Below are 24,068 nucleotides of genomic sequence, written 5' to 3' on the forward strand. Positions count from 1 at the left end.
CACAGGCGATGCTCTGTGATTCCTCACCGTTTACAGTGGGAGCAAAGGGAAACCTTGGGCTCCCTTTAGCTTCGGGATTTTTGTCGTGCGCAGCCAGGAAAATTATGATAAGGGTTAGAGTCAGAAGAGAGCTATAACTGAGTGTGGAGTTGGGAGGTGGGAGGCAATCCTCTGTGCTCCGCCAGACAGTGGAGTTAGGGCTGGGGCAGGGAGTGGAGGGCCTTTGGAGCTCGAATCCCACCAGGGTCCTGGTCGTTGTGGGGTCCGGGTGAGGGCTGCAGCCAGGAAGAGCTGTGATTCAGTGCTTGTTTGGCAGGGGGAAGGAACTTGTTTTGTCATTCCCGTGTTAGGAAGGGTGCAAGCCCTTCGGTAATGAAATCCTCAAGCCCTGCTGTAAAGTCGCGCTGAAGTGTAATCTCTGGAAGTGACTGCGCCTTGCTCCTTGCAATGACTGGCTCGTCCACCGCAGGAGTGGAAACCAGCCACAGGGAGGAGAATCGGAGAGTGGGCACAGCCGCAGGGACGAATCTATCCCTCTTCTGTTCTGCTCCGTGTCACGTGAAATCATCTGCCTTTCAGCTGCATTCAGAAAGGGAAGAGTTGTGCTGGTGTGAGGCAAGCGGCTGGAGGCATGCCGTGGCTCTCCCAGGAGGTGGCACCTCAGTGGCGTGGATGTGATAACAGCCTTCCCTGTGCCCACACGGCACCTCTCTGCGTTCAGGGTGCAGCTTGTGGGAAGCCCGAAACTGCATGATCACAGCTTGGCTAAATTAACAGAAGGCGTATGTGACATGCCCCTCTCTCAGGCTGCTGTTTTTCAAGGGGACATCATTAACCTTTGGGAACGAGATACTAAAGCTCTCGTGCCTGTGGCTGATGCATTGTGATTTCCTATTATGTCCGGGAATATCTAGGCCTAACAGGAAATGCTTCATTATTGGTGATCATTGTGACCATCCTGTGCTGGAATTTTAATGTCCAGTATAGGAGAGAAAGAAAAACATTTAGTTGGCTCCAGTTTCTCACAGTTTTTAAATGTGTACCTCTATACGTTTGCTTGCATCTCAATAGTTTAACACGCCTAATGTCCCACAGAATGTGAAAAATATCCCTTTAAGGACGGTTTTTAAATTAATTCTTGTAACTTCTGGTGTATATAACTTGAATACAAACCTTTGCGTTACTAGAAATTGTCCAAACTCTCCAAGCATTTACATGCTGTAAGAAAAAAGTTGGAAAGCATGCTGCATGCTAATGACTTATTCAGGGATGCAGTTTGGATTGCTATTTGAATTTGACCATACCTCCTTCTGATTGATTCCGGAGGAAGATTATTACTGCCTCAGTTTCCCCATTCCTTAAGGAACTGAATCCCAGAACCCAAGCATAACCAAATTTTAATTATTTTAGTTATGCTCTATTTATCTTCTGCAAAACAGAGACCAATATTTTGCTTCTTTCTTTATTTATTTATTTATTTTTGTTAAGGAAGCCCATAATATTTGCAACTGAGCAAAGGGAAAATAACAGCCACAAATATGTATGGAGTTTTTTCAGGCATCAGTGCAAAAAAACAAAAGTCAGACACACTAGCACAAATGGAGCTGATAACTTGCAAAATGAACTCTGAAGAATATCTTACTTTCATTTAATATTCTCTATTTCATTTTTCACTCATGGTTCCCTCAGTTCACTTAGAGGAAAAAAGTGAGACTGAGAGAAGAGTTGTCATAGGGATAGATGAAGTATGAAAGCCTAAATAGAACAGGAAAAAATTGGAGATAATGAACTTCGTGCCACAGACAGCGGTTGACTTAACCTTTTGGGGAAAGTTTGCTAGGCAGGCCTATCTATCTCACATTTCTTGACAATCATCATGACTTTTTGTTTTGTTTTGTATTGTTTTTCCTGATAGATGCATATTTTTCTCCATGTGGCTTGTTAAACTTGGAGGAGGCCCCTGTATCTTGTAACTGAGTATTTAGAATCCTATAACCATTTTTCTAAGAAAGAAAAATTCCCTATTTCCTCAGTCACCAACTTATTTGTCTACTTCTTAGTTGAAGCACCAAATGTCACTAAATGTGTGTTGACTGTTGCTTTCTACCAAAAGAGGTAGCTTCGGCACTCTGATGTTCTGCACTGTAATTTTTAATGCCTTGGAGAGAGAGGGAAGGCAAAATATCCATATAGACAGAGGTGCGTAGATTTACCTTTGGGGGAAATTCCCTTTGATGCTTTATGTCACTGTTGAGTCTTATTTTCTTGGGGAAAAGAGAAAGAGAGAGAGAAAAGCAGAAGCTTCTCTGCAAAAGAAAACTCTTAAATTGCGTATTCTCATCCACTGGTCTATGTCTGTCTCTTCTCAGTTTTCCAAGATTATACTCCTTAAAAATAACAAGATAAGAACTTCCTTGGGAGAAGAACTTCCTTTTTTGTTCTGGCTTTATAGGTCAAGCGGAATGTGAAAACTAGTCCGTAAATACGACTCCTAGATGCTACAATAAAATAACAAAAATACCACAACGTAGTATCACCAGTGTCTGAGCACAAGAATGAATTAGGTGGCGTGAAACTGTCAACTGAGGCAGGTATTTTCCCGTTAGTCCCCTTTGGTGCCTGATATTTACTATACGTACTTTACTTAGCAAAGTTTCACTGTTAGTGTCCACAGCCCCTGGGATTTCCTACTGCACGCATCCTGCACCTGCGTTTACTTAGACTGGCAATGAGCTAGTGCACATGGCTGTACTCCTCTTGTACAAAATTGTGGAAGTAGCCTGTTGACATCACCACAACTGGGCGCTGTGCTTTTAACAGCTAAAAATACATACGAATCCTGAATCTTGCAACTAGCCAATATTTCTAGCCCTGTAGTGTGTACTTGATACAGTGCTTACAGAGGCTGCCAGAACATGCATGACTGCTTTATTTGCCTCATTACTGCCTGCTGTTTGAAGCATAGCACTTAACTGCAGAGATTTACAGTTAACATAAAATGCCCTAGAGTATCGACCGAAAGTGAATGATTACAGCAGTGATCTAACCTTCAGAACAACTTTAAAGAATCCTGCACTCACACAGACAAGTATCCAAAAGTCACCAAACAGCCACTGTGAGAAAGGGATGTTATGAAAAGTTCAATTACCCAGGAACATTGTGTTCTTTCCTAAGAGCCTCCTTTTCATTCAATGATCAGATAATTCCTTGGTGTTTCATTTACTCTCTCATGTTCAGAAAGTGGCCCAAGGTTTTATTTTCCTTCATGCTGAACAAACTCAAATCATCTATGAACATATGTTCTTATGAGCAGAGGTGCTGTTACCGTCATGCTTAAATGTTTTACATGCATCAGTGAATCAACCCTTATAATACCTGTTTAAGACCAGGTAGTATTTTTCCCTATTTTACAAGCAAATAATATGGGCAGATTAAGATCAAATTGTTGAAAATGTCTTCTGATTATATTTTCCCCAATACTTAGCATTGTTAATCAGTTCAGAAATACTGAACAATTGTAGTATCTGGAAGCACTCACCAAACATGAGAAAACCTTTGAGCACTTTTGGTATAAACAGCCTGAGCAGTATCACACTGGTTCTAGGGCAGGGTTAAAATCCAGCTCTCCTGGGTGACCAGACACTGATATTGCCATGATGAAGTCATTTGAATGTGAATTATATTCCATTATAATTCAACAGTTAGTCATCTGGTATTATCTTCTAGCCAGAGACGTGGGATTCTGATCTGACCCATAGAATGATTTATGCAATACCAACTCTGGAGTACAGGTGGCAATTTTTCCTGTTGCTTTTGATGCCTTTAAGGAGCTAATTGCTAGTGTAGGAGTAAACAGATCTGAATTTTGGTTCTGGCTCAGCCATACAACTGTGGCATCTATGAGGCTTTGATAGAAGTGGCTACATTCCCCCTCCGCACTTTGCCTTCTAGGCAAGACCTGTTACCTTAAGTATGTAGAAGACCTAGCACCAGTGGTCTTTATCTTCTGTGCTTACATACTACAGCAATGACAGTAACAACAATATCTGAAAATACAGTTTAGGCTTTATGGACAGGTCAAGTAGCTTTATTATATTATTGCCTTTTTTTTTTTTTAAAGATCCATTGTATCTAGGACTTCCAAGCCATCTGATTTTAAGACCTGTATTTCATTATTTCTTGTCATAGAAGTGAAAAAGAAAACATCATAAAACCTTACTGTTAAACCCCTTCCTTCTCCTCCACAGATATGTAGCTACATCAATGATATGAGTTCCTTTTCAGTGCAGAGTTTTGAAAATTCTAATACTCTATGAGTTCAAGGAGCTGAGTTTTATTTTTCCGTTCTGTGCCAGTATCTGGCTACCACTGTTTTCTAGTGATCAGGATCTGAGAGTGCTTCATCAGATCACTCAGGCTATGTACATTTTTCCTTCCCCATATTTCTATGTTGTTGCTCCATCACATAAACTTGACCATCCAGATTGTCTGGCTGCTTCAGCATTTTCTTCAGATGACACTTACAGCAATTTGCAAATGATACTCTTTGCTCCGGTATGTGGTGTAAGCTGGTATACTTCTCAGTATCGTCTGCAGCTATGGGCCACCACGTGAAGCTAGCAGGAGCTGATCAAGAGCACAAGTACTCCACGTTGGAGAGTATTGCTCTCCAGCTGCTCTTCTTTACTATTTTATGTCAGAAATGATCTGAAAAAAAGTAGAGTCCATGTGTGCTGTGGTGGATATTTATCATGTCTGGTTTAGGACTTTAACTTACAGGGCTGTAAATCAGCCCTGTGTATCTGCATTCGCTACATTGGAAACTTAGGATTTTAGATTTGGTCCACAAACATGCTATCAGTTAGACATCTGAAAATACTAAAGCAGATGGTGTGAATATCCACTTTGGCTGTAACACACCACGCTAGAAGACAAAAAAAATAACCCCAAGTGTCTACTGGATCTTCTGACATTGTGATGAGCATTTAAAAAATCAGAGTTTGGCTTTGTTTTCTCAGCTTGGTCTTTCTCAGTCAAGATACATTCAGGGCAAGATGACCTGTTGTGAGACTCTTTTAGGCTGAAGGTTGACTGAGTGTTCTGTGCAAAGCTACAAGCCTTTGAGCTATGAAAAACTTTTACAATATTACCTCGCTCCTTTGCATTCCTACTGCCTAATTTTTAGGGACTGGTTTCCAAATAAACAGAGTGCATGGCAGTGCTAGCTTTAGTTTATGTCCAGGATAGGAAGAATTACTTTTTGCCAACCTTTGCCTGAATTAATTCCTCTTATTCAGTAGTAAGAATTAGGTTCCTTACCTTTCTTAGCTGACCTGTTTTAACAGGAAACAATAATAGCTGATGAGCAATAAAATTTCACACTAGCAGATTTTTTGCTACTACTGGTTTATCTTTAGTTTTGGTACCTGCCTACCTCCTTACCTCCTACATGTCTTATGCATGTCCTTGTCTGAAATATAATAGGCAGAGCGATCTGACTAGCCTCTTTCATGAGTCCATGCACGCAGTCCTTAAGTCTTGCTGTTCTTGTGCCCGAGGTTATGGGCGCTACTGGCACTAACTCACAGTTTCTCCTTACCTTAATATGGATTTACCATCTATGTCTTTACCAGCAGCACGTCCAGTTAATGCTGGGAGTACTAACATGAGCAGTCTGCTGAAGGAGGAATGAAGAAATGCACAAAAAGTGCCTGAATAGTTTGGAGTTACAGGTTTGGAGGTGACCCGAAGGGGGATTTTTATTGCAATGCCCGTCTAAGTCAGATGTCTTATCTGCAACTTCAAACATGACAACTTCACTAGATTCCCAAAAGATTTTCAGAAAATATTTTGGTAGTAGGTGATGTCCCTGTCTTTGGCCAGAGAGAAAAATGAATCAAGTCTAATGTCAGTTTACATCAGTATTTTCATACGCTATGCCACCATTCTAATGCTCTATATCATATGTCCACCAAAGTTCACTTGGTGAAAGAAGAGCGGGAAGACAGCCATGTAGACCTCTAATGAAATCCGTGTGTCTTTGTCAGCATTAGAATTTCAAGGATTTCCACCCCCTTTTTTTCATAAAGGAGATAAAAAGATGCCATCTGGACCTAGGCCTTTGTTAGTGACTCTGTCAGCATGCAGGATTTCTGAGTGTGTGGCTTAGCTGAATTTATGGAGTTTTCTCCACCAAACAACTATGGGAAAGGAAGGAGACGGTATGGTCAATGGGTATTTCACTCCAGGTCTTCTCAGCTAACAGATGGGTCCTTAGGAATTGGCAAGGATTACATTGCTCTGATTTATGCACTATGCTCAGCCTGAGGCAGCAAACTAGGAGAAGAAATTGATAAGTACTCTTTAGCTTTCTGACTTAAAATCTTTCCTGATATGTCATCAGAACATAGTTCATGGTAAGGTAAACTTCACACAATCAGAAAATATTGAAGATTCAAGGGCTAAATTAAGAAATATATCTGATAGAAACCTGCCTGCTCTCTGTTGAGGCTCTTTTTTTTTTTTTTTTTTGCCTGTATGAAATGAAGTTTTGGTTTGATGGAAAAGGGACCCTTATTAACTAACCCTTTGTTAACAGAGGCTCTAGTGCAAAGGTGAAGAATGTAAATGTGAATTGTTCTGCCAGATTTTCTGGAATAACATTAATAAGGTGACATTCTAGGGAACTACGGATTACTCTCCGTGAATTGTGCATTTTCTCCTACATGTGCCGGTCCTTTACTGTGATTTCATTATTGAACAGAAGAATCTAGCTCCTGAAGATAAACCGCTCCACCCCTTCCCCTCCCCACCGACACCACCCAAATGCAAGTATAGTCTGAGGAGATATTAAGATAAATACACCAAGCAGAAACACAGTCTGGGAGATACCATGAAGGGAGTTACCACACTCCTCACCCTAGGAGCTTTCTGTTCCTCACGTGAGCAACATGTGTGATCCTGCGTTCAGTGTCCATCCTTTGACACCTGAAGATATTGGTTAACTGTGACTCAGTAACAAAGAGGAGAAGGCTGTGTCCTGTGCAGCAGCCCTCTATCCGTCTTCATTAGACTGAATATTTAAGTTGCCAATTTTATCCTGGCATATGGCTAGGACTTGTTCTAGACTCATAACCTCAATAGGACATCAAATCACTGATTCCAAAATGAGTATCTATCTTCTGGTTAAGTATCTCTTAAAAAAAAAAATACCCATTTTGTCCTTTCTGAAAGGTGAGAGTTAAAGCCAAGGTCATAGATAGCCTGCTATCAATTTCAGTGGCCTATGAATGATTCAGAGTGCTGAAGGAGGTTTTTGATATATTAAGAGCACCACTGTCCTTTAGAAAGGAGTTTCAGGCCTCCTGCTGTTGGGAACATACATTTGGGAACATCCCAAAGGCAGTCACTGGGCTCCTATTCTGCTAGCTGTTATTTCACAGGACATACCAGTAGCCAGTGACAGCATTTAATAATGCTAAGAAATCCAGATGGCTTGGGTTTACACAACATTCAGCAGCTTCTGCTATTTTTCCCAGAAATGCAATGCTTTAGGGAACCATGCAGTCAGGAAAAAAATCCTTTGTTAAGTTCAGTCATTATTTGGTAGTAGTTGATGTAGCAATGTGGAATATTTACTTTTTATGGTGTTTACGTGGTTGAAGAACATCACTGCACTTTTCTAGAGATACTCAATCTAGCGTTTCCTCTTTTTTCTATTTTTTTAATTGTTTTCAGCTTTACCTTTCTTCCAGATGTTCCCAGCCAAAGTGATTGAGTGCAGCTTTTGCAGTTGTTGAACATTATAATTCCCCTTCCTAAAAAGACAGTGCTAATGTTTTGTGTTCTGAGTTCTCTATTTGAAAGAAGTCTCCTCCAAAATAACTACTAAATATCCAAAAGGTAGGAATATATAAAAAGAAAGAGAGTAGACTTTTGTGATTCTTTTACACCAGGCTGACATATTGCAACCACTACACGTCACATGCTGTTTTGTGTGATGCATTCACCTCTTAAGTTGTTTAACAACCAGAGTCAGCAAAGGAGGAACGTGCACTTTCAAATACATGTTGACATCTGTAGTTTACGTAGTAGCTAGAATCAGCACAATCAGCTTCAAATACCAGGGGGGTTTCTTCTGTTTAGTGAGTGTAATAGGCAATTAGCATAAAAATAGTTCAACCAGTTCATGTTATAAATCATACTAAAGACTAGGGTTACATCTGTGTGTACTAGAGAATTAAACAGTCCCACTCTGATCCATAGGCCAGCTAGAAGACCCAAGTCAGATATATACTATGAAATTATTTATAGCTCCCAAAGCAGGGTGGCTGCATCCAGTTTCCTGTCTGGGAACAGCCCGTAGCCTGTGCTGCCTACCAAGATGAGCCTAAAAACTTTTTGGAAGAGTTTCGATCCAAGACAAGACCATGCGAGGGCCAAGCCAACATTTTCGAAGTAAAGATGTCGACTTCCAGTGCTCAGGGCCCTGTCCTGGTGCTGTTTAATTCCTTGGTAAAGAAGTAGCCCTGTGAAAGACTCTCTTTGGCCGTTATCAGCATCAGTTACATTCCAACAGCCTCTTCACCGCTGTCGGGAGCAAGGCTGATGTTCTCAGCTCTGCCAGGGAGAGGTGCACCTACTAACATAATGGACTAAGATATCTTCTTGGTCCTTCTGTCGCACTCTGCAGCCTGCCTGATACTACAGCAAAACAGGCAGGCAGGGAAGTGGCTAGTCAATTTGTCATCTTGCCTGCAAAGACAAGGACGTGAGTTTCTTTCCTCATTTTCAGTCTTTTGAGGTGTCAGTCTTCTTCCAGCCCAACTAATACTTGTGTTCTTGTTCCAAAATTTTCTTCCTGTGTAAGGCCAGTAAAGTTGGTCATTCCAGCTTTAACTCTGGAAAATGTATTCTCTGACTAACTGACTATTCAAGTATAAAAGACATAATCCAGCTTAGTAACGAGATAATAACTATGTAAGAGCGGAATAGAAATTTCTTCAGGTGTGAAAGAAGCCAATTTATCAGAAATGAAAAGAGTCATTAGTGAACACGTTTAAATGGAGAGGATTTAACAGAGACACTGCTATGAAGCTTGTACAGTTTTACAGTTTACCAGGTTTGTTTCATTTGAAGGAAAAGAGCCGGAGTGCAGGGTAAATGTCAATAAGGTGGGGCCATCTAGTGTATACTATTAGTGTTACAACTTTGCCTTTGGTAATTTGACTTTCTTAGCCTGGCTAAACACTGGCCCTAATTCCTGCTCTATAATTATTTTCTGTAATTTGCAAGTAGGTCATTTGTGAATAATGAGTGCAATAAACTTGTTCTCTAGAAAGAGGACCATGAGCATAAAACACATGTCAACGTTTATTTTAAACATGCAAACTAAGAAGCTAAACAATGTAAATGAATCAGAATTGTACAAAGTTGGAAGAAAAATGATATTTTAAAATGTAGCTACAAATTCTAGCACTGGAAGAGTCAAGGCATTACCTAGGAAAGCTGAAGCCCTTGAAAAGAAGTGCTTGCACAGGTTTCTGGGTAAATGAGAGGAAACATTTCACCAACAAGAAAAGCTGAGACAATGCCTGTACTGGCTTATGTTGATTAAAATCAGTTGGGAATGCTAGGAAATTTGAATTGTCACTGTGGAGGCAAATTAATTAATTGTGTGCTCATGTGAAAACCACCTAGCTGTAGAAACAGAGATGCTCATGAGAATCCTGAAGAAGAGGAAGGACAGAAGTGTCAATCCCAGTATGATGGAGCAGCAAGAAGCATCAAAAGAGAGTACAGCTGAAAGACTAGTTCTTGCTTTGTGTGCCATCATCAGAACAGACAGGATGAGCGAAATTAAATTTAGAGATCACAATATGGCAGTGTAAAGCTGTTCTCAGCACTCTTCTCTGTCACCCAGAATCCGTTCAGCATGCACCTGCTTGCTGCATGTGTAAAGCACCTCTGCTTCTCCTGCAAAGGAAAGGACATAGACATTACAGATAGTAAGCTTAATATTATGAACTAAAATATTCCTGAAGTCCTCAAGACAGCAGCTTGCTAACAGAGAAGACCCTTTAAACACTTGCAGCAGAAAGGAAAACACTGACTTATAAAAGATTTTCTTTTGAAAATTATGAATTTTATTCCACAGGAAAAATTTTCTGATGTTTCCAATACCGTTTTTGAAATCTTACATGACCTGAATTGGGTCAGGTGCCTTGTTAGCAAGATTTTGATCATTGGACTCTTCCTTTTATTGTTCAAGCTTTACAATTTCTGCTAGAATAGGAAGTTGCTTACAGAAATACCAAGGTCATTCGTTTAGATCAATTGGATCTTACCGTTGAGAGAAGCAATTAGTCTATAAAGATAAAGCAAAGAAGCAGAGGAGTAGAGACCCTAACAAAATGACAGCGCTTAGGTTGAATGGAAATACTAGCAAACCCAGCTAATATCAGATTTTGGCTTATTCAGGAGTAATTACTTAGTACTGTACTTACAGGACTGCCTTACAGAAGGAACACTTGTTGTTATAGGTTTTCCCATCAGAGCCACAAAAAGGTTGATAGAGCCTTTCACAGTAAACAGGTCTTCTTGCCTGTAAACTCCTGTATTCACTGCAGTCTACCTGCAAAAACAGTATCATTTTCCTTTGAATCCATCTTTCTCGCATTCTCTGTTCACCTATAGAAATAAGGGATATATGAAATTTTTTGATAAGCTTTTTAGCTGCTATAGATCAGCACAGTCAGCAGGGCTCCAGCCTCTACTCTAACTGAGCCCAAGTCTCAGAAGAGAAATGTTCTTTCTAGTAGAGGTGTACATGATGCTAGCAACGTCACATAATGAGTACCTTCCGGACTTTGCTGTCTGCCTGAACCAAAATCACTGTAAAAAATGTAGCCCCTCTGCAGCTACAAAAAAAAAAAAAAAAGCAGAGTCTTCACAGTTTTTTCTGGCTGGTAATAATTCTAAATTCCGGTGAGAGTAGTTTTCAAGGACGTGAAGGGTTTCTGTCTCTTTATCACACACATAGTAGCTCCTGACACTTTTTACAATGGTGAAAGGATCTACCCAAACCGAATTAAGGTAAGCCCCATGTAGGCATTAACATGAAAAGGAATTGTTGAAATGCCCGCTTCTGATAGTGGAACTGTGTACATTACAGACTTGTATAGAAAAATGGGAATACGAACTAATAAAATAAATGACTGAAAGAGCTCCTGTTCCACTTTTGAAGCTCGGTCGTCTTCTGTCAAGTGAATATCCTTCCTGGTCTTTGACGAACAAGGAGTTCCTTTTGTAGTTCACTTTTCACTTTAATCTGCTATTTGTCATCTTTGAAAGCCTGGGTTTGCCTGCCTATGATATCACCCCTCCTTTTAGGCGTCATTGTGGTAACTAATATCAGTTTATCAGTTCAGCTCTTTTTGCTCCCAGTCACTACATGTGCATCTTGAACAATTTGAAGTATGATATTCTTTGGAGGGACACTATGACTGGAGCTTTTCTGTTCTGAAGATCTAGCCAAAATATGTAGTATAAATCTATGTAGTTAAAACGGGCTCTCCTTTGCTGTTCTCTTGTTAGGGCCTGATTTTTTTCCCCCTCCATTCTTCCTTTTAGTGGAAGGCAGGATTATTACTTCAAGCAAAACCAGGAATTCATGGCAGTGAATATGATTTTTTATATGCCAGTCATTGTCCAGGGCCTGCCCATGGGCACAGAATGTCCCCACTCTCTGTGTGCGGTCACTTCCTTCAGCAGCCTAGACCCTGTGACGTGGCTGCAGCACAGACTGAGAGAGCTAACTTAGCGGTTCCACTGGCAAAAGGGTCATTAGCCAATCACTCTTTTAGGTATTATGGGCTCAAAGGTGATGTCCCGTAAAAAAAGCATATGGGACATTAGTTAACCTGGATTCCCCTTCATTTGGTCCTTTCTTTCTCCTCCAAAGCGCTGGCCTGGGTGTTCACATGTTTTAAACACTGTGGCTAGAAAGCAGGACGCAGCACACCCAGCCCCAAGCGCCAAAGCAGCTCAGAGATCTGACATAGCTGGCAGGTTTCCACAACATAGACCAGCAGAGGCATTGGCATGGGAGGAAATCTCTGTAGCTTGCAATTTATCATTTTAAAACTAGTCAAACACCAACCTGTGGGAGACAAGGGCCAGCTAATAAAAAGGTAGAGACCAGGTGAATTTGCCACATACATACATGTCACAACTGGGAAAATGGGGAAAATACTCCATTTAACATGAAGAGAATGGAATAGGCTCTTCCTGGACAAGAGTGTATGGTCAGGCATCAGAAGTTGTGTATGTTGTGCTAGTATGGGACTAATTGTGTGTGTGTGTGTGTGTGTGTGTGAAGTGCCACACTCTTGTGCTGCCCCATGGACTCCCCAAGGGCTTGTCTCTGCTCAAATCAGGAAGCATTTTCATTGCTCAGTACCATATTTCTTTCAGAGGTTGACTCTACCATGGATACTCCAGCATAGTCAGGGACAAGTTAAAATCCCTAGGGACATGATTTAGGATCTGAAAGTCACCAAGGAAGCCTTATAGTGTCTTCACCAGACAAATACCAAATGTCTTAATTTCTCTCACTTAAAATTTCCCATATCGGGTTTCTTAAACTGTCTAACCACATACAGCATTATATGTAGTAGCATCTGAAAGTTCTCATGGCAACTATGAGGAAACCACATATCTCAAACTCAGGGATTTCTCTCTGATTTCTGTAGCATTTACTTAGTGTTTAATGCACCTTTTCTGACCTTATGGATCATGATGCACTATTGTTACAAGGTATTTATTTCTATCCAGAAACAAAGGGGAAAATGACTCACCTCATCTTTTTTGGCAGCATCTGGAACAAGAACATAATAACAAAAGGTAAAATTGAAAAAGTCATTGATGGACATTCAGTTTGCAACTGGGATGGTTTCTTTAGTACCTTCTAGCAACGCTAAGGCTCTAACCTCCTTGAAAGTAAATACTAACATCATTTTTCAGTGTTTAATAAAATACATGTGTCAGGTCGTATTAAACAAGTGGACCTTATTGCAATGTTTACATTAGAAATCCATGTCAGCAGCTAGAACAGCCTTTGTTGTCAGAGAGAATGGAGTCTATTGTTCCCCTTTTCATCACAGAAAGATTAAAGATGCAGGAGTCAATATTATATTCAGGATGAACTAGCTGTTGAGCATGACGTTTCATTCCTAATTCTATCATATATGGGTATATTAAAAAAATCATATATGGGTACAAGCAAGTCACATGGTCACATGAAATTTAGATTATAATATCACTTTTAAAAGTATTTTCCCATGCCAATCGATATGGATTCTAAGCTATTTGGTGGAGGAATTAGACCCTATTTGTATACACATGGTGTCTAATACAATGGAGCCCTGATCTCAGGCTGAGGCTTCAAAAAGCTGCTTCAGAACAGCTAATCAATGATAATTACAGCTCTCAGAAAGTAATCAGATAACAGTGACACATCTCCATTATGGTAACACATTCATTACTGTCTTTAGGAATGTATTTTGTTCTTCTCCTGTCCTGTAATAGTCATTCTGTAGCTTCTAAAGGATAAAAGTTAGTAGACAGATGCTTCTGTACAGAACGAGCAGGAAGGAAATGGAGTATGATGTGAAGGCCTATACAGCTACAGCATTTGTCTTTCTGGCTAAATACAATTATTTTGGATCTTTGAAGCTTTCTGTTGAAACTTGCTTTCATGGAGCTGCTCATATCTTGTGATTAAATAGAGTCATCCAAGGTAAAAAGACTTGCATAAATAACCCACCGTGTCAAGTTTCAGTCTATGTCACCAGAATTTTGACTACGCTTTCATCATTCTGGAAATGGATTAGATTTAGCCCACCTCCACAAAAGTGTTTAAATGTTAGTTTTCTCTGGTAACCTTTTAGTATCAGCTGTATTTTGGGGAGTAAAAGCAAGAAAGATCTATTTCAAAAAGGACTGATCCATAAAGTTATAAAGCAGACAAAATAAACTAGAAAATTCAAGGGAGAGATTCGACTGAGTTCTCTTAGAAAGGAAGAATTTCTTTTGCTGCAATTACTGAAACATTATTTGAAAGCTCAACTTCCATCAAAAACATTCTATTTTATTAAATTTGACATTTTTTCATAATAATTTTGATTTTTGAGACATTTTTCAAATCAAAATGTTCAGAGTTATTCAAAATGGGAAAAAGATTATTTTGTTTCTTACTCTCTGTTTTAACATTTTTGTTGTGTTTTGCTTCTTTAACATGAATACTAGTTCAGTGCTACTGAAGAGAAGCTAGCAGAGAAGATTTGGACTCCCCTCTTTTAGTTATTCTAAATCTACTTATTTTTCTAAATCTTTCACTTTTTTCTTGCAACTTTTTCTTCCAAAGTAAAAAATAAATTAGCAAGTGAAGGGTTAAGAAATTCCTCCCATCTCCAGGTTTTATCATAGAGTAACCTACATCCTCCTGAGTCTCAAATCCGTCTCCAGCCCATCATGAAGAGGTTATTAACAGCCAAGTTATGTGGCCAGTGCGTAATCAGTTATCTCCTGCTTGCTTAGTGTGGCAGGAGAAGGACCTCATCAAGTCCAAGTTCTCCTCTCAGATGGGAGAAAAAATGATTAAGTAAAACCTGCTTTCATTCTGAGGCTTTGCAGTTTTTCTTGTTTTTCTGTAACACTTTTTAGTTGCAATGCAAAATACAACCGTGACTTGCACTGCCAACAAGGAATAGGATTCATCTATTCAAGTTGACTGCTTTAAAGCTGGTAAAATATTGCTTGGTAAGTAGTGCACAAGCATAAAATTTCACTTCCTAAGCTGCCCCCAAAGCCCAGCAACTACTGCTTACTATCTTACAAGACCAAGCAGCTTCCAGTGTTTGAACATTAGAGCTATAATATATCAGGGAGTAAAAAAAGGTTACTCACTTGCTGAGCAAAGAACTGCCAGGGTGAGGAGCACAAAAATGCCTGTTATCTTCATAGCTGACACAGGTTCTTGACCTGTTCCACAGCCAGTCTATGCTCTAAGTGTCCCACTGCACTTCGCTTGAATGTATGTTCAGGTATCTGAGTGTATATATATGTATATATATATGTATACATATGTACACAAAGAGCAGGCACCCTGATGATGAAATCCACCTTGTAGAATGTAATTGGAAGAAGGTGTTGCCCGTGGGTAGTGTCAGTAGGAATGTCTTCTTTACAGCATGAAGGTCGTAACTACAGGGCTGAGAGTCACAGCATGGATTGTTTGATAAAGGAGATGTACTTTGGCTAATCCACTTGCCTAATTAACTGTTCCATCTGCATTAACAAGCTAAAGGAGTGACTCAGTAAGGTGGTTACTTATTGCTGATCTGTTATTGCCATACTGACTCTTACAGCTGAACATAATTCCCAGGGGAAAAAGAAAGATCACTGCAAGATGCATTCCAAAAGATTCATACTAGTATAATGTAAATAATTAATTTCTTCAAATTTTAGAGACTCTTGTCACCAGTTGTGCGTAGAGTTGATGGCCTTCCTAAGCTTATGAAGGCAGGTCAGTATTTCCACTGAAAACAGCAAATGCTATGCATGGAAATAATTTAATTCCAGAAAGCTGGTGAGTTTTGCCATGCACTGAATCCTTTCAAACTGCTTTGTGGGAGTAGTTTCACAGGTGCTTGGAAAAGTCTATGTTTTGCATATCTACTCTCTTTGAATATTCTGCTTTAAAAGTTCCAGTCATCAATTTGGGCAGCAGAAGCAATACTTTGTGAAGGAGGGAGCATAGATACTGCATTGCACTGCTTATCACAGAGAAGTGATGAGTTCACAGCCGTTCTGCATCCGGCTGAGTTGGTGCCTAGTTTGCTGCCATGGGGATATGGAGAAGATTCCTGTTCCTTAGAATATTTTCTTTGGGCTCTTCACAATTTTCAATGCAAAAAATATCATATCATGTGGTATTCTTTAAACAAATCCAACATACCAGTATATTAATGACTTAAACAATCAATAGGCATAATTCCTTGGCTTTCATAATTTGCATCATGGATAGAGTCACAGTGGAAAACTCAGATCTGAGTCTTAATTCTCACAAAGCTCAAAGAAAGCTGGAGTTTTGAGCCCATATTTGTGTTTGAACCAACCCTTCCAAAACTCCCTTCTTTTTAGAGATTTAGAATGCGGTCACCTTCCCTACATTGCAAGATAGCCTGGGACTTTTTCCACATCCAGGAGTTAGGGTGCTATATGCTATTTTCACCAAGACAGAGCAACTGACTATCTCTATGTAAAAGGTCCTAGTAACTCCTGCTCCTATGTGGAGAACAAGAGAGAGACCAAACGTTTCATCTCTAAGGAATGTGGGTAATGAATAAGTGGTTAGTTTCTCATCACTCGGTGGAGCAAAAAAACAAATGCCATCAACTTCCAATTGCACATTAAGAATACGTAAAGATCTTGTTAGAGTTAGAGGCCTGTAGATTTTTTTCAATGTCCTTACTTCAGAGATTTCATCTCAAGCTTTTCTACATTCTTAATCTGGAGATTTGTGCATATTCCCGTGAGGTGGAGTGCACAAAAGACACGCTGTTATTTAAAATGGGGCTTGTCTGGATTCTGCTGCTGTGTGCTGTCAGTCAGTTCTTTTTTTTTTTCTGGAAAGCCCTAGGCTTTTCTGAAGAGCCTGAGACAGAGTGTATCTAAGCTCATGGAGAATATTCAAGAAACATTCGTTAGTGGATACTGACAATTACCAATATTAGGCAACAGAAGCAGAGCCGCCAAAAACCCAGAAGGTACTCCTGGTCTGACTAGCTTTTAGCAAACTTCAGACTCTTGAGGACATCATGAAACTGTAAAATTGCAGCTTGACAGAACATGCAGCTTCCTTGACAGTGGTATGAGGAAACCTCCCACTTTGGTTACATTTTCTTGCCTAATTTGGTGCTATGAGGTGTCCTATCTGATGCAACCACAGAATCCATCCCATCACTCTGGAGAAAAAATACTAACATCTGTTTGCAACCTTCTGAATTGACGTAGGAAGATTTTCTGAAGACAAATGAAGAAAAGAAGACAGCACATTTAGGAGTGGGAAGGGGCTAATGAGGGATGCAAATTTTGGATCAGATTTTTCTTAGCATTTGAAGATTATTTCACCATAGATGGAATTCCTGATGTCAATTCTATGTCCCATAGGAGCAGATCCATGGTGTGAATGTTTTCTTCCTGGCAATGCTTAGGTGTTTTGATTAGGGCTTCAGAGTCAAATTAACATTCATTTTCTTTGTAGGGCTTGTCCAGATCATCCCAATAAGGAGGGATACAGTTCTGATAAGAAATTGTGCCATATTATCAGGCTTGTAAATAGTAGAACACTGGAAGAGGGGCAGGGCAGGGGCTCAGCCAAAGTTCTGGATTTTCTTGCATTTCGAAAGATAAAGCCTGTCTTAAAGCTTTAAGAAAAATGTCATACACACAATGCAAGACAGAGTCTGTTTCACTTTCTGAAATGATGTAATACTCAGATGCAAAACCTTGAAATGAAATTCTGTAAAAATTAATGCCACAGTCTTTACTGCAACTCCGTTTTAAAGGATATCTAAATACCCCAGTACCATATGCCTAGCTTTAATAATGAGAAGAATTCACATTAACAAAGTAGAAAAGATATTCACTGGCTGACCAAGATAATGTTTCACCTGAGGTACCTTTCTGAGGCACCTGTCCAAACTTGCAGGGACCTGTTTGCCCTGATAGTCTTCATAAGGAGCTGGTCTGACTACCTAATTGTCATCCTCAGGCAGGCCAAAGGTTCATCTAGGTCAGAGTTCTGTCTCCAGAAATATTTAGTGGCAGATTAATAGAGAATACAGAGTGGTTCTTCTTTGTCTGGTTCTGGGCTCCCCAGAGCAAGAAAGACATCAACATACTGGAGCAAGTCCGGCAAAGAGCCACCAAGACGGTTAGCGGGTTGGAACACATCATACAAGGAGAGACTGAAACAAGTGGGTTTGTTCAATTTTAAAAAAGAAGGCAAAGAGAAGGTCTTACAGTTGTCTTCAGCTACTTAAAAGGATGGTATAGAGAAGATGGAGCCAGACTCTTCTAAGAGTTATACTGTGAAAGGATGAGAAGGAATGAGTGCAAATTGCAACAAGAGAAGTTCCAATTAGATGTAAGGAAAACAGATTTCATGATGAGAGTACTCACACATTTGAAAAAGTTGCCCAGAGAAGTTATGGAAACTCTATTTTTTTTAAGAGAGAGCCAAAAATTAACCTGCTATGAGTTGGCCTGGCTTAGGGGGCAGGGTGGTGGAACAAGATGACCTCCAGTGATCTGTTCCAACCTACGTTATTCTATGATACTATGATTCTCTTGGTTAAATGTTAACCATTGCTGGCAGTCAGCTGTTTAGGGATTTTGTGGTATATTATACTTCTCCTTAAGAGTTAACATTTCTAGTTTTGATGAAGCAGATATAGGGAACAGATTAAGAAGTTGGATTGATTTCAGCTACTTAAAAAGAAAGTTATTTGTTGAAAAACAAGTGTTCAGATCAACTTAGCAATATCTGCTATAACTTCCTGGAGTTAGATAAGTAGGCCTCCTTACCATAACTAAAATTAATTCTGAAATTTATGATAAAAATTCTGTTAGGATTAAAAAATGTAAGTGAAATTTTGACCTAATTGACAGAACACATACAGGTTTCCATTGGGAAGGGAGGTAATGCTGTGAACACATGTATGTTAATTGTGGGCCTCTCTGATAGTTTTCTATTTTTATTATTATATCTTTTCTTTTCTCGACTTCTTGTCTCTCCAAGTTGTTATTTTTAAGAAGAAAAAATAATTACTTGGTGAACAAATGCTTATTCCCTTTAATGGGCCTGTTACATCTGATAAAGGTAAAATATATACTGCACATTTTTCTAGGAGTGAGGACATATGTCATCATTATTGATATATCGCTTTTATTTTGGAGCTCTAAAGTAAGCCAAAATAGGACACCAAATATGCTGCTGCAGCAAGTCATTAGTTAAATGCTTGTTTTGTTCTGCGTGGGAGGATGTTATCTGGCTGCATTCCAGAAAGGACTGATGTGCGGTAGCTTGTTCCCATTCATATGATGAAGCGCCTCACATTGAGGACATCAACAGTGCTGAAAAAAATTGCAGGTGGGCTGGCTACAAACATATTTTCGTGCAACCGTATATATCTGGGAAGACCGTGTAAGCCAAGATATATATTGATATCATCAAGAGTGGGAATTCTGACCTCATAGTGATCCCAGTTCACATTTCTATGTAACTCAGTTCACAGACTCCTACATTTTTATTGTGTGTGAGTGGTTAGGGTTGTTCATCCATGTGCAGTTACTGGATCAGACTTTAAAGTCTTGCTCAATGGAAGATTTGAGAATGAAGTGATGTATTTCTTAAGGAAGAAAACTGTGCCAAAGTATATGAGTATTTCCCTGAAGGAAGGTGAGTTTCCCAGCTTCCACACCTTAAGAAAGATCAAAGGACCCTTTCTGTAAAACTGCAGGTATCAAGCTGGAACAGATCCCGGTTGCGAGTTTCATATATTACTTTAGAAAGTTAAAAAACAAACTGCAGAGGCTAATTCCTTTTTTTCTTTGTATCTTCTGGTACTTTTAAGATAAATTACAAGACTGTGGTAGCTACTATTGTGCAACTAGCATGTGAATGCTTTTGACTTAACCTGCTTACTTAGTGTTATACCATTTATATATGACTGGATTCTTCCTTTATAGATATATGCAAAATATGCATTAACAGCTTAACGCTGAGGATTGAATGAACTGAACAATGAGCATTGAGTAGGACTTCATACGCATTCTCTCACAGAACTCCTAATTAAACCTAAGCTGTTTTTTTCCCTTTTGCTGTTACCAAGTGCCTGCTTATCCATCTTCCTCTCTTTCTGGCTAATGTACACAGAGGATAGCAGACTCCTACTGCAACCTATTAACGCCTCATTTAGTACATTAACTATTTATAAAGCATTCTTTAAGATGAGGACCACCCACAGAAAGCCCTGAAGGGAATTAGTCAATCTCTGTTTAGTGCAGATCTAGGGAGGTGTGGTCGGTAAAATCTAAAGCCACGTGCTGAATGATGAATATGAATAGAAAGCTGGGAAGAGGTGCCACCCTGAGAATGGTAGATCACTGAGTAAGACAGAGGTCTGGTAGAAGACATATTATATGACTGCATATTTTAGACTGTCATATGATAGGGGCCTCAGGAATAAATTTAATTCTGTTGCAATTTTATTTCTGAAGCCTTGATTTTGCAATCTTTAGTTCTTTCAGGACTACTTTATGCATTGTACAAACTCACTGAGTCTACACATTGTGGAACTGCTAAGAAGCTCTCCAGATTAGTTTCAGTACTGAAACAAGGAGGAGAGGAATTAAGAAAGAGAAGTATGAGAATTACCTAACAAACCACCTATTATTTTCTCCAGTGGATACTGGACTGTTAGGAAAGGGTCTCCAATACATGGAGCCACCTAGTGAATATTCATGGTGTGTTATTAACACCTCTTTTACAAACTAGATAATTTCTCAGACATGGGAGACTGTCTAACAATTTCTAGAGCAGATATTCAGAGGTGCTGGATCCATACAAACCCCAGGAAATGGGTAGTTAGGCAGTGAGGCCAATTTTGTGTCTAAGAGAGCAGCTATCTTAGAGTGAACTTGTTTCTGCAGAAGAAATAGCAATTTCAAGTTGTGCTTTGTTATTTTTCTGAAGAATCTTAGAAAATGAATTTCCTCACTGCCAGCTCCTCACTGCCTCACAACCTATGCCAGGATAGCTTCCTGTCGGAAGATTTAGGAGATTTAGTTCACCTTATGGGATCATGGCAATGAAAGTATATGCCCCTAAAGATAATGCATCAGTCTTGTTTTTGTCTGGATACTCATAACTTTAGCCTGAGAATCGCCAAGAATGAAAACCAGGCTGAATCAAAATTAGACATTTGTCATTAGTTTCAAAGGTGTCGGGGTTTGACCCCAGATATCTGAAGAACAGGAAGGTCCCAGTAATTCTGGAAACTGTACCAACAGTATGAGAGGGAAAACCTCAAAGACTTCAATATATAGATCGGCCTGCTTTCAGTTGCAAACCTTCTGAACCACGAAGACTAATGAACTTCATTATACTCTTAGATTTCAAAAAAAAAAAAAAGAACCACTTCTCAGTCTGCACAAAAGGGTTTGGAAGAGTCTGCTGACTAACAGACATCGCTTTGCAGTATTGTCCTGTACAGTTTCACAGGCTATGAGTTTGGTAACACCAGCCAATTTGCATAGGAAAAGTTAATACTCCTGCCTACTGATTGCCTCAGAAGCAGTATATAGTATTCTGGTAGGTGAGTAACCTGTGATGTTAACCATTCATACTAAAAGACTACAATGAAACTAAATCCTTTTTTACAGGTGTTTATTAATTTCCTTGTAAAACAAGCAGATCATGATGTAAATTGCATTTACAGCAGAAATAAGATGTGTACTCTTAATATTAAGAAATATTAGCAGTACTTGTAGCTAGATTATCGACAGTTTTCTGAAATATCAGATACTTCCCACATTTCAATGTTTAAATATTTTAAATCACCACCCACTACTGAGACTGGAAAAAAAATGAAGCATGGTCACAATGGAAGTCTTTTTCGATTCCAGTAATTCTACATAAGAGTTTAAGGCCTAAATCTTCAAAGATATTTGAAAGTGTTAGGCCCTCGTGAAAGTTGGAGCTTAAGCGGTTTGCAGAAAGTGTGGGCTCCAACACATGCTTCTGCTTCTTTCCAGATCTGGGGACTTACGCTGTAAGCAGTTCAGAACTAGACCTTGGCTTTGTCCTAAGGGTCAGTGAAGGCACTATGGAAGTAATTTCAAAATAAACTATAAAAATCTGTATTCTCTCTAAATCTTTAACAGATGATTAACATCCGCATAGAAAACCAGTCAGCAATATGTCTCTGAAATATCAGATACACTGTAGTCAAACTTTTAAATAATTTAAGCTGCCTTTGGTTTCAATTGCAGGTTCTTGGCTACTTGTGCTCTGTGGTTGTGCCTGTGGCATGGGAGGTCTGAATGAATTTTGTTGCAGAAAAGCTCCACTGCAAGTGATGCACTGGATGCACATGGGTTACTGAATACAAGTCATGTAATGATCACAAGCATGAAAGAAAAGGAGTTTTATTTGGGCGATTTGATATTCAGCTATTGGTTCCCATTTCTTTTCATATTCATGAGAGGTGGCCACAGGACTTTTAACAACAGCTTTGGAGTGAGTGAATACAGGCACCTCAAAGCTACGTGCGCATCAGCACTCCAGTGTAGCTTGGGTCCTGCTGCAAGCGTAGGACTTTAGAAGTGTTTAGTTTTTCATGCAGCAACCATTTGCAGCGTCCACCAGCTGGACATCAACATGATGTAAGCAAAAATGGCTGACAAAATGCAGCAGCTAATGTTTCTAGGGCCCTGAGCTTTCGATTCCTTCTTCTGCAAAAATATTTCCTGTCACACTGGAAGATGAAGATGGCCCTGATACATGATACATAGCTGCTTCATGCAGCCAAGATTTTCTGTGCCGATACATTTCAACAAAATAAATAATAATAAATAATTAAATAATAAAACAGTTCTTTCAATAAGTTACTTTCCATATAAATTAACACCTGAAACATTTCAACTAGTAACTGTCAATATCTGACATTGCAACGTTCATCTCAAGTCAATAATAAATAATAAATAAATAAATAAATAAATAAAAGCAATACAATAATATGCAGAACCTACAATAACTGCTGACAGCAATGTATCAAAAACATTTCTACTACACATGTTAATATAACATGGTGTATGCTAGAGGAGTTATTCGGATCTGGGGAATTTAAAAGCACTGTCACAATAAGCGTCACATTAGTCTAATAAATATGTCATGGCTTCTTAATAATCTCAAATGCAGTTTATCTTCTAATTATTCTTATTTACTTGTGTAAACTCATTCCTGCTTTTCTTAGGAGCACTGTGCCGTTCTCCTAGATCTCTTATTGGTATCTGTAAAATAAGAGAAAGGAAATTCACGTAAGAATTATCTTCATTTTCCACAGACACAGACTTTTATTCCATTTATCAATTAAAGCTTTGCTAGTCTGAGTCATTTAGTGAAATACCACCACTCAGTTTCTATAAAGGACTCAGAAGCAGATAATGTAAGTCTCTGAAGTTCCCACGTCTGCTGGGGATTATGGGGTTTACCTTCAGCTAATGAGAGTTAGGCACCTGTCTTGCTACGGCCCTTTTGAAAATTTCCTTCAGTATACATTTGCATCTAAAAGTGCCCTATACCAATGAAGTCTGATCCACAGAACAATGTGTGTGATCTCATTTGAATTGTTTCAACAGGGTTATGTTTACAATTTTTCAACAGTGTTACTCAGGAGACTTGGAGGTCAGAGAGATTTGTATCTATGTCTAGCTTGAAAGAAATAGAATAAAAAAATGAAGAGAGGAATATAAAAAAATCTACATTATTCCTTTTGGTGTTGATCTGAAATAGGCTAATTCCAATTCTCCTACTTAAAAGATGTCCTGACCTGGAGTGATAGATAGATAGATATGAATTTAGAGTTGACAGGGAAAGATAATCATTTCACAGAAAGAGATTGGTTTTTTTGAAAGCAGCTGTTCCTAAGACTAGCAGAACCAGTTAATGGAGGGAGAGGGGTCTCTCTCTTTCTTCTTTTGCTGATAAAAATTAACTGCGTGTGAATTGCCTGCTGTATTTGGACCTTCAGGACTGGTTCCTACGCTATCCACGACCACAAAGGTTCGAAAGCAGCATTGGTTAACACTAGTAACAGCCAAATGCTCCTTTATTTCTTGAAGAACATTTTATAAATGCCAAGTTAGGCAGAACACTTCAAATCACTACCATATCCCTGAACCCGCATCCATTGTTTCCTCTACCATTTAAATGGCTTCTA

The 24,068-nt window shown here is 39.3% G+C and overlaps 1 protein-coding gene across 1 annotated transcript; it reads right to left on the bottom strand.

Annotated features, from left to right (window-relative positions):
- Positions 1-9,354: 9,354 nt before the first annotated feature.
- Positions 9,355-15,097, bottom strand: LOC104151049 (ovomucoid-like). The gene is made up of 4 exons (XM_009685613.2): positions 14,968-15,097; positions 12,858-12,877; positions 10,506-10,633; positions 9,355-9,975 (listed from the first exon to the last, which is right to left on the bottom strand). Exons 1-4 carry the CDS (start codon positions 15,020-15,022, stop codon positions 9,930-9,932), a joined length of 249 nt encoding a protein of 82 aa, XP_009683908.1. The 5' UTR covers positions 15,023-15,097; the 3' UTR covers positions 9,355-9,929.
- Positions 15,098-24,068: the final 8,971 nt, after the last annotated feature.

The sequence above is a fragment of the Struthio camelus genome, chromosome 13 (assembly GCF_040807025.1).
Source record: "Struthio camelus isolate bStrCam1 chromosome 13, bStrCam1.hap1, whole genome shotgun sequence".
NCBI lineage: Eukaryota > Metazoa > Chordata > Aves > Struthioniformes > Struthionidae > Struthio > Struthio camelus.

Bases quoted from the DNA above. Each gene is read 5' to 3' on its own strand.
- LOC104151049 (XM_009685613.2), bottom strand. From the start codon at position 15,022: ATGAAGATAACAGGCATTTTTGTGCTCCTCACCCTGGCAGTTCTTTGC. The intron at 10,634-12,857 runs GTGAGTCATTTT...CTGTTTTTGCAG, and splicing joins ATGCTGCCAAAAAAGATGAG to GTAGACTGCAGTGAATACAG. The intron at 9,976-10,505 runs GTAAGTACAGTA...TTTCCTTTGCAG, and splicing joins TCCTTCTGTAAGGCAGTCCT to GAGAAGCAGAGGTGCTTTAC.